This window comes from Triticum aestivum, chromosome 6B, assembly GCF_018294505.1.
Source record: "Triticum aestivum cultivar Chinese Spring chromosome 6B, IWGSC CS RefSeq v2.1, whole genome shotgun sequence".
In the NCBI taxonomy this organism is placed as follows: Eukaryota; Viridiplantae; Streptophyta; class Magnoliopsida; order Poales; family Poaceae; genus Triticum; species Triticum aestivum.
In genome coordinates, this window is record NC_057810.1 from 676,224,729 (window position 1) to 676,235,183 (window position 10,455).

General features: G+C 45.8%; 1 protein-coding gene across 1 annotated transcript; it reads left to right on the forward strand.

The window, feature by feature from the left end:
• Positions 1 to 1,965: 1,965 nt before the first annotated feature.
• Positions 1,966 to 5,728, forward strand: LOC123134813 (protein LAZ1 homolog 2). The gene is made up of 9 exons (XM_044553983.1): positions 1,966 to 2,506; positions 2,836 to 3,010; positions 3,145 to 3,201; positions 3,551 to 3,659; positions 3,935 to 4,119; positions 4,206 to 4,294; positions 4,567 to 4,816; positions 4,901 to 5,146; positions 5,237 to 5,728. The coding sequence occupies exons 2-9, from the start codon at positions 2,861 to 2,863 to the stop codon at positions 5,498 to 5,500; spliced, it is 1,350 nt and encodes a 449-aa protein (XP_044409918.1). The 5' UTR covers positions 1,966 to 2,506; positions 2,836 to 2,860; the 3' UTR covers positions 5,501 to 5,728.
• The last annotated feature ends 4,727 nt before the right edge of the window (positions 5,729 to 10,455 follow it).

Below are 10,455 nucleotides of genomic sequence, written 5' to 3' on the forward strand. Positions count from 1 at the left end.
AATAATAAACATTTATCATGAAATAAGGAAATTTAAAATAACAACTTTATTATTGCTTGTTGGGCATATTTCCTGCATGTCCTTTACTACAAAAAGGATTGTCCCACCTTGATGCACCTTGTTTACTTTTGTCACTTGTTACCCGTTACGAATTATCTTATCACAAAACTATCTGTTGCCGATAATTTCAGTGCTTGCAGAGAATACCTTACTTAAAACCGCTTATCATTTCCTTCTGCTCCTTGTTGGGTTCAACACTCTTACATATCGATAGGACTACGATAGATCTTCTATACTTGTGGGTCATCAATTGACCTACTGAATTCACCAGCTCAACTGGAGTGATGGGGTTGAGGGACATCATCTTCTAATCCGATGGCTATATCACCCCGCTAGCAGCAAACGAGGGAGATCTATCTAATGGGAAATCATCTGGGAAAGAGCTTTTGCTATTTCCGGATGTTCCTCTTGAGTAGAATTTGCCATTTCTTTAGAGAGTCTAGTATCAACCATCGGATCTGCTTAATGCCAGACTAAATGCATTGTTAAAAATGTGAGTATTTATAGTCTTCCAAATGCACCACATAGCACAGGTACAGTTAGATTAAGATCTCGATGTTTTTTTATTAGCAGGCTAGTATCTTGCATTGGATAGGAAATATGTGCCTAAGGTTTCTCAAAAAAAGGTTGAAAGTAAATCCTGGACTTTTTTACAACCACATGTTCAAACAAAAGATGTACTATGGTTTTATGCTCAACAAAAAAAAACAAAATTTAATGGTTTACCGATCTTTCTTTTTTCCTATATAATGTCTATCATGAGTTTGTTGTGAGATAATAACCACATGAAGACTTGGTTAATCCAAACAGGCCAGCACCACCTAATGTGACGACCATCCAGAGAGAACAAGAGCGAGGTCTTCGGAAATGCCTTTTAAGATGAAAACGACGTCCATGGACACCATCGTCACCGGCATCGGCCCCTTCAACCCCAAAGATTTTGCCCAGACGCACGCTTGACCTCCCTACCGAATCTTGGGTAATGGTTCGGCCAAGCCAACAACCACACCACCGCTCCCACTCAGAGTGGAAGCTCCCCTGTGTTGAGGTTCGGCAATGCCTCCAAGGAAGTGAAGGATGCCCTCGAGCCCCGTCATCATCAGTAACGATCATTGGAGAATCAAAGCTTTCATCTAGAGTCTTATTCCTCTGCACCTCAACAAACCCCGGGTAGGGGCCTGTGAGCCTCCGAACCAAACCACGACTCCGTTTTTATCTTTTAATGGTGGACCACAGTAAACCGAGTAGAAGGGCAGTGGGCCACACATCACCATGGAGGACTACCCAAGTCGATGTCGACACAACTCGAGCCAGAATGAGAGTGCAACACTAAGCGCTCATGCCACACAAGCAGCACCATCGCGGACCAGCAACAAACTACGCAACTCATCGACCGCGTCAACGAGTGAGCCATGTCTCGCTCCACCGGAGCACCTCGCACGGACCTACACCACAATGAAAAAAATAGCGTGCTACAGCAAAACAGCACCCACCTCAAAATATGCTATTAGCGTGCTATATCACGCTATAGTGTGCTATTAGCGAGACGTTGTACGCTGATATATTTAGCGAGACAATTCTCAATATGCTATAGCGTGCTATTAGCGAGGTTATAGCGTGCTATTTTTTTCAGTGACACCAGTCCACGCAACACCACCACCCCACAACATGCCCCGGTGCCGCCGCCACCACTATCCGTGCTTGCACTCTGCCGCCCGCACCACGACACACCTCTGCACCTTCCGCAACAGCCTGTTACCTGCGCGTATACGTCTGTACTGTGTTAGAAAAAAAGTACACATCCATCCATGATAAAAAAAAAGTGAGAAAAGGTTTTGACTCGCGAAGGGAAGAGGGAAGCGGCTGAGATGACGAGTCGTGCACGAAAAAGGGGAGAAACGGAAGCACATGGAGCAGGGGGGCACGTGGTTGGAGGCGGAGGCGTCCGACGACGCCGGGCGCCGGATCGGCCGGGCGGATGAATCAGATGGTTCTCCAGTTGCCTGGAGCCCACGGGAAGCCGCCGCGTGCGCTGCGCCCCGGACACGTGGAAGGCGGGCGACGCCGCGCGCTGCATGGCTGCATCTCCAGCCGGGGACAGAGGGGGGTCCCTCGCTGACCTCCTTCTCTCCCGAGCAAACTTCCCATCTCGTCTCTCCTCTCCTCTCGCGGCGGCGGTGGCGGCGGCGGCGGCGGCAGATCAGGCGGGGTGCGCCGGACGTGAGGTACCTACTTCATCTCTCACCCTGAGCCTGCGCCATCTCTCTCCTGGGACAGTGGGACGTACGGCGGCCGCTTGAGGGAGTGCGGGGACGGTGGACTGAGGGGGCGCGGCCGTCGGTGGGGTGACTTCGACGGCAAGCCGGAGCGGTTCCTGCGGCGGTACCGGCCGCGAGTTCCTTACTCCTACTGATCACATCGTGGTCGACTGGTCGCAGTGCGCCAGGTTCTTCCTCGCTTTCTCATGTGCTCTGTTTTTGCTTCTCCGAATGTCATACTCTGCATCTCATTGCGATGTCATTTTTCATTTCTTCTGGACCGAAGTCTCATATCGATATACATATATTAGTGATTAATTGACTCGCAAGTAAGTTGGCACAAAGCCACCTATCCGTTCGTTCAGCAAATCTAATTTGACAGAGACAACGACGACGGCAATGGGGCTGTCAGAAACTCAGAATCAGTTTAAAGTTTCCACTCACCACTCATGCATTTTTGGATAACAAATTCTTCATCTGAGAACAGAGTGTCCGATCAAGTTGAATTTTCTTTCAGGGATCAGTGCACGTGGGATGAGCCGATGACGTCGAATGAATCCTCTAGTTTCCAGGGGTTCTACAGGAACCTCCACACCCCCGCGGTGCTCATCGGAGCCGGGTTCGTGCTCGTCGCGCTGCTCATCTCGCTCTGGCTCATACTGCAGCACCTTAGGTCGTACAGAAACCCTTCGGTGAGTGCGGCGGGTTCATGTCGCAGTATCCCCTCTTTCTGTTGGTGGACGAAATGTCTCCGTTGTTGCCGATATTTATAGCTTTGCCATTATTCTTCTGACTGAACAAATTTATCTCGATGAGAGTTCTGCAGGAGCAGAAGTGGATCATAGCTGTCCTGTTTATGGTGCCTGTATACGCGTCTGAATCAGTAAGTTTGAGCCCAAACTTGTTGGATTTGGTTGAATAACTCTAGGAGTACAATGCAGCCACCAGTAGATATGTAAAAGCGAGCAAAATGTGAATACTGGAATGCTGAATGTGCTATGGAATTGCTGGCTTGAGAAAAATAGCTACTCTCATCTTCATACCAAAATGTTGGAAGTGTTAAAGAAAGATCAGTTATATAATAGAATCATGAACTTGTAAGAAAAACCACTTTATCATGGTTACTTTGAGCATTTGATTTTTGCCTGCCTGAAGATTCTATACCATTTTCATATTGAACTGTTGAACTGTGTGCTTATCCCATTTTTTGATATTTGATTTCTTTTCCCCAGATAATATCTCTGTGGCATTCGGAATTCTCCTTGGCCTGTGATATATTGCGGAATTGTTATGAAGCATTTGCTTTGTATGCCTTTGGACGATACTTGGTTGCATGCCTGGGTAATCTTATTTTCTTCTATATGACCACAGGAATGGGCCCAAATAATATGTGAGAAATCATTGTAAATTTGCCATAATTAACAGCGGTAAATTGCATGGACATTGCATCCTATTTTCATATTTATACATGTTTGCAGGTTATGGAGCAAATTTTGGTTTATTAAATATATTCAAAAATTAACTACAGCACCTCTCTGATTCAGTTGTCCAAATTCATGATACCTTACTGTATTAAGTACTCCGTATTTGGGAAGTTGAAAGCTTGACTCTTTCAGGGGGAGAACGGCAGGTTGTTGGCCTGCTTGAAAAAGAAAGAATGGAAGAGCTAAGTGAACAGTTGCTTGAGAGTCAAGAGAAGGCAAAATATCGTAATCGAAGTAGACTGCACGACTTCTTTTGCGATCCTGATGCACTGGGGGAGAGCTTATACACAATTATAAAATTCGGGCTTGTGCAATATGTAAGTACTACATTTTAGTAATGTTCTCACCTGAAACTGGTCAATAACTATCCAGATGGTATCTCTTTCCTGAACATCATTTTCAGATGATTTTGAAGACATTATGTGCTTTCTTGGCATTCATCTTGGAGCTTTTTGGAGCATATGGAGATGGTGAACTCAAGTGGAACTATGGGTAACTATCTCATATCTTTCTTTCTCTTTTTGTTATTTAAAATGGTGAGATATCTGAATTTGCAAAATGGGAGAGGAGGTCAGCTGATAGGTGCAGTGTACTTCTACACATTAGAGAACCTTGGGACCTGAAGTTTTAAAAGATTACCTTCAAAAGTTAGGGACAGAACATTAGCAGACACTATTACGAAAATCCGAGTACTTCCAGTATGCATTTAACTACTGTGACTCGTATTATTCACTAATAAAATCATGTCATGCTCTAATACGCAGATACCCTTACATCGCTCTTGTCATAAATTTCAGCCAGACATGGGCACTGTACTGTCTGGTGAAATTTTACAATGCGACACATGAAAGGCTTCAGGCAATAAGGCCGCTAGCCAAGTTCATAAGTTTCAAGGCCATTGTATTCGCCACGTGGTGGCAGGGAATCGGAATCACAATCATCTGCCATACGGGGCTCCTGCCGAAGGAGGGCAAGGTGCAAAATGGGATTCAAGACTTTCTGATTTGTATCGAGGTAAATAGGCAAATCTTGTGAGTTTGATTGAGAACCATTCTTGGTCTTCTGTTGCTGCAGTAAATCGAAATTGCTTTCTCTTAGATGGCTATCGCGGCCATTGCACATGCGTTTGTCTTCGGCGTGGAGCCGTACCAGCACATCCCGGTCCATGACTGCGAGCACGGGGAGGTGACCCATGAGGAGAGCAAAATGGAGTTGAGGGTGGATGTCGATGACGGCAGCAATGCGGTGCCGGCCACCGTGGAGCAAAAAGAGACAAATGTCAAGACTCCAGGAACAAGCATCAGAGAGAGCGTTGAGGACGTCGTTCTGGGCGGTGGCCACCATGTAAAGTGCCCGCGACACGCACTGGAATTTCGAGGTTGAAGAACCTGAGTCCTTGGTTTTCTGACAGATTACTTGCTTCTTCTTCGGTAGGTCGTCAAGGATGTGGCCCTGACCATCTCACAGGCGATGGAGCCCGTGGAGAAAGGCGTCGGGAAGATCCAGGAGACCTTCCACCACGTGTCGCTGAAGCCAGGGGACAAGAAGAAGCCCAACGTCGAGGTGGAGGAGCGTGTTACCGAGAATGTGGTGGACGGTGAAGCTGTCGCGGTCGATGCGGAGGTGGAGGTTGAAACAAGGGTGAAAGACAAGGGCGATGATGGCGAATCTACCGAGAGGTCGGAATCAAAAGAGTAGAAGATGATAACAAGAGGCGTGCAAGAGGAACTGGTTCTTGAGAACACGGTACACTTGTGCGTTTCCTGAAAGAAAACTGTAAATAAAACTAATGCATCTCTACGCTTATCATGATATGAAGTTTTAAACTGGAAATCTTTTCTATCAAGGACTTACCCGTAGGTTCTCCATTGTCATCGGCACGTTGCCAAAACAAAGTGTCAACCAGCTGTATATTTCTTTGGTTTCCGCTTTCCCTATTTGTCTGCTCGAGCTCCAGTGAACTCATTAATATTTTTAAAATTTAAAAGCGCATTTAGAAGTTTTAAATAAATCTGAAAATAATCTTACATGTTCATATGGATGTATACTGTATTTTTGTAATTTTCATGGGATATATTAACATGCGAGCTACACAGGAAAGATAGAATCGGTGAACACATACTGTTCATTGTTTTAAACATGATTTTGCCCTTTTTAGCTCGCGTGTTAATATATTTCATCATGAAATTTATACTCGTTTAGGAGTACTTCATAATGAATTTTCGCGCTAATTGTTTTTATACTTGGCAGAACTTGTTGGAACTTTCCAAGATTTAAGGGAAGGGTTGTGTAGATTTTTGAAGATTTTTTTAAATTCTGGAAACATATTTTAAGTGCCCAGAAATTTTTGAAATTGTTGAGAATTTTTCACACAACCCTTTCAAAAAAAAGTTTTCAGAAAATTTTGAAAAAATCTCAAAATTCCACAGAACCCATATATTCAATCTGTGAAAGTTCCAAGAAGTTTTTCCAAGTGGATAGAAAAAATACAAGCATATTTTAAATTCAGGAGCATGGTGATGTGGCGTATGAGTTGGCGCTAACTGGGAAGTTGACTGGTCAAACCCGGTTAAAAATAGTCAAAAAATACCCTGGGTTGTCTTTGTCCAGTTTTGGAAGTCGAGCGTTTACACGGTTTCGTAGTTCAGGAATGTATTTTAGATTTTGGTCGTAGTTTTAGGTTGGAGATAAATACACACATGATCACTGTAGTTGCGACTGAAGCACGATACGGTCACTGAGCTTAGGAATACGCTCGATACGGTCACTGAATATGATGTGACGTGAAAATACGGTCACTGTAGCACGTACACGGTGGGTAGGCGGTGGGTTTGACCAACTGTTGGCCGCCACGTAGTTCGTTTCAATTCGGCCAATCTTGCATGGAGGTTTTTTTTGTAAAAGCGCAAAATTCCCCATCCTCAAATCCCTAACCCGCAGCTCCTCCCCGTCAAATCCCTTGCTACGCCTCCCTCCCGTTGCTCTGCTCCGCCTCCCTCCCTCCCGTCGCTCTGCTCCGCCTCACCTCGTCGCCGCCGTCGAGGAGGGTAGTTCCTTGCCCTCTGGTGCTCATGTCTGCCGCCAACTCCTCCTCCGCTGTTGTTCGCCATCGTGCACTGCCACTGCCACTGGCCCGCTGCCCGACCTGCAAGGAGAAGGTGCGCATGTACATCTCCACAACAGAGAAGCACGACAGATGGGTCTTCTACAAGTGCCAGAAGCATGGGGTAAGTTATGTTGTTTGATTTACATTCTTGATGTGATTTGGTTTATGTTCTGGATCCAAAGATTGAAGATTTTATCACCACATTCGTCTATGGTTTGGATAGGTCACTTGTGATTTCTGAAGGTGGGAGTTGGAGTATGTTGAGCACCTAGTTGAGAAGCAGCATCTCACTGGCGATGCGGCAGTGGATGCTATTGGTGCGGCTGAGGGACGCAGGGAGAAACTGCTGAAAGCACAAGAACTGTTCTATATGAATGGATTTGTGAGAATGTTAAGAAGGTTTTGAAGAAGAATGAGCAGGTAGTAGTTGGAACTGCCAATCTGATGACCAGTCAGCAAGCTGTTGCACTCATGATGCTTGGGAGAGAGCTGGTGATGGTCATGAAGATGCTGGTTGGTGTTGTGGTGGTGCTATGTGTTGCAGCACTGGTGGTGATCATGCTGAAGAAGTGAAGAAGATGATGTTCTGGTGTTGCTAGGTTCTGGTGTTAGTTATTTTGTGTCCTGTCTTGTAATGGTTGTGTTGAATCGTGGTGAACCCTGATGTTAGTGTGTGTCCTATCTTGTAATGGTTTCAGCATGATGCAATGGAAAGTTAAGTGGCAATGTCAATACTTTGTGTTATTCTATGTATGATCAATGCATGATATTGTCAATTGATCAGTCTAGTTTCTTTCCATTATGAACCATGATATTGTCAATTGTTCAGTGTGTTGGTGATCCTTTATCAAGTGGCAATGTTGAAGTAGATGATTGTTAAGTGGCAATGTAGATGATTGTTCATGTGATGTTCTAACTGGCAAAGTTAAGCGGTAATGTTAAGTAGTTTCTTTGTACAATAAGCAGTTTCTTTGAATGTGAAGTGCCAGTCATCATATTGCTAATGATCATCAACAGTTTCTTGGTACAATAAGCAGTACCAACTTCGAATGTGAAGTCCCAATATGCGATCAGCATAATAGAAGAGAAAATGGCATTAAACTGCTCAATTGGACTAAATTTGGAATGAGAAGAAGACCATACATGATCATCCACTAAAAGAATCACACCCAATTAGGGTTGTCCTCCACTTCAACAACAACAATTGCTATTGGAAAGATGCAATTATTTGGATCTACACCAACAGCTGCAAGTAGTTGACCTCTGTACCTTGTTTTTATGTGGCAGCCATCAAGGAAGATCACTGGCCTGCAACCCAAAAGGAATCCTCTCTTGCAAGCATCCAGACACATATATAGCTTGTTGAACCTTGCATTCTCATCAAGTGAGACATAAAATGATGAGCCAGGGTTGTTTCTCCAGACTTCATTAGCATAATTCCAAAGAAGCTTGTACTGCCCTTCTTCATCACCATATACTATTTTTATTGCCAACCTTCTAGCTCTCTACAACTTCATCCTGCCTGGTGTCATATTCCATTCTTTCTGAACAACCCTAGAAAAATTCATAAGGTCCATGTCTTGATCAGCCCTGAACATCTCTAGGTACTTATGTGCTAGGAATTTAGCTGTGAAAGCCCTAATCTTCCACTTCTTGTTGCATGTGTGCTCACTCACATATCTTTTCACCATGAAAGCAATAGTCCTTTTGTCATATGATGCCCACAAGTACCATGTCTTCATCACACTTTGGTTTCAACCTCTTCCTGTCATTCACAGGCAACTTGATATCAACTATGTTCTGACATGAGTACTCTTTGATGGCAGTCCTTAACAGCTCTACACTCTCAAACACCTTCTGTAAGGGCATATTTATCCCTAAGGTGTTTTGGTGATTGATGACAATGCTTTTGCGGACTAATCGTGTGCCTTGAGTTTCTCAGACGCTTCATCGCTAGGCACGAGACGATTCGGTGCCCCTCGAAGACTATTGAAGACGGCGTTGCTCTACATTTCTTTTGGTGGATTTGATTCGTAGGAGAGCCGTACTATTAAGAGAGGGTCCGCGTCGGAAAGGTTCGGGTGGAATCATCACGTACACGTTTCCCTCCTTGTCTCCACCTTTCCCTTGCACTTTGGAGCTTCCCTCGGTTATCCTCTTTGTGCTTATTCTGGTGGCTATTGCTGAATTTGCGGTAGTACTGTTCTCTGGCACGGTAGTACCGCAAGCACCTGCGATAGTACCGCTGGAGCCCACGGTAGTACCGCTCCTCTGGAGTCTTAGTACCGTGGCTACCAGGCCTAGTGTCGCTCCGGTGCGGTAGTAGGGGCGGATGTAATTTTTTACATTCGCGCCCACACGGTAGTACCGCATGTCGCGCGCGGTAGTACCGCGGGTGCCAACGGTAGTACTGCTCCCCTGGAGTCGTAGTACCGTGGCCCTCCTGCCTAGTACCGCTGCGTCGCGGTAGTAGCAGCGGATGTAATTTTTTACATCTGCGCCTCCACGGTAGTACCGCGCTTCATGCGCGGTAGTACCGCGCGTGGCCTGGTTCAGCTGGCATACGGTAGTACCGCGTCGGATATTTACATTGTTTCGTTTCCAGCGGAAGTAGGCACGGATGTATTTTTATTCATCCGCGCCCTTCATTCGCTAGGACTTTCCTGCCTTGCGGTAGTACCGCAAGGGGGAGCGGTAGTACCGCGCTCGCGGAAGTACTGCTCTTAGTCAGGCATGTCCTAGTCTCTGTTGTTGCCGTGGAAGTACCGTGGACCCTCACGGTAGTACCGCGTGGCCTTGCGGTAGTACCGCGTTCCTGGAGCGGTAGTACCGCATGTTGCGGGCTGGACAAGTGGATAACGGTTGGATCTTTCCCATAGCTATAAAAGGGGTGTCTCCTACCTCTAGTTGACTACCTCTTCCATCTCCAAGCTCCATTCTTGCTCCAAGCTTCATTTTCACCCGATCTCTCTCCCTAGCCAACCAAACTTGTTGATTTGCTCGGGATTGGTTGAGAAGGCCCCGATCTACACTTCCATCAAGAGAAATTTGATTCCCCCCACTTATCCCTAGCGGATCTTGTTACTCTTGGGTGTTTGAGCACCCTAGACGGTTGAGGTCACCTCAGAGCCATAGTCCATTGTGGTGAAGCTTCGTGGTGTCGTTGGGAGCCTCCGATTAAGTTTTGGAGATTGCCCCAACCTTGTTTGTAAAGGTTCGGTCGCCGCCTTCAAGGGCACCAATAGTGGAATCACGGCATCTCGCATTGTGTGAGGGCGTGAGGAGAATACGGTGACCCTAGTGGCTTCTTGGGGAGCACTGTGCCTCCACACCGCTCTAACGGAGACGTACTTCCCCTCAAAAGGAAGGAACTTCGGTAACACATCCTCGTCTCCACCGGCTCCACTCTTTGTTATCTCGCGCCTTTACTTTTGCAAGCTTACTTGTGTTGTTTCCCTTGCTTGCTCGTGTGCTTGTTGTTGTTGCATCATATAGGTTGTTCACCTAGTTGCATATCTAGACAACCTACTTTGATGCAACGTTTAAT

Excerpts from the sequence above, each read along its gene's own strand:
- LOC123134813 (XM_044553983.1), top strand. The coding sequence starts at position 2,861 with ATGACGTCGAATGAATCCTCTAGTTTCCAGGGGTTCTACAGGAACCTC. Across the intron at positions 4,120-4,205 it reads AATTCGGGCTTGTGCAATAT|ATGATTTTGAAGACATTATG; the intron begins GTAAGTACTACA and ends CATCATTTTCAG. Across the intron at positions 4,817-4,900 it reads ACTTTCTGATTTGTATCGAG|ATGGCTATCGCGGCCATTGC; the intron begins GTAAATAGGCAA and ends GCTTTCTCTTAG.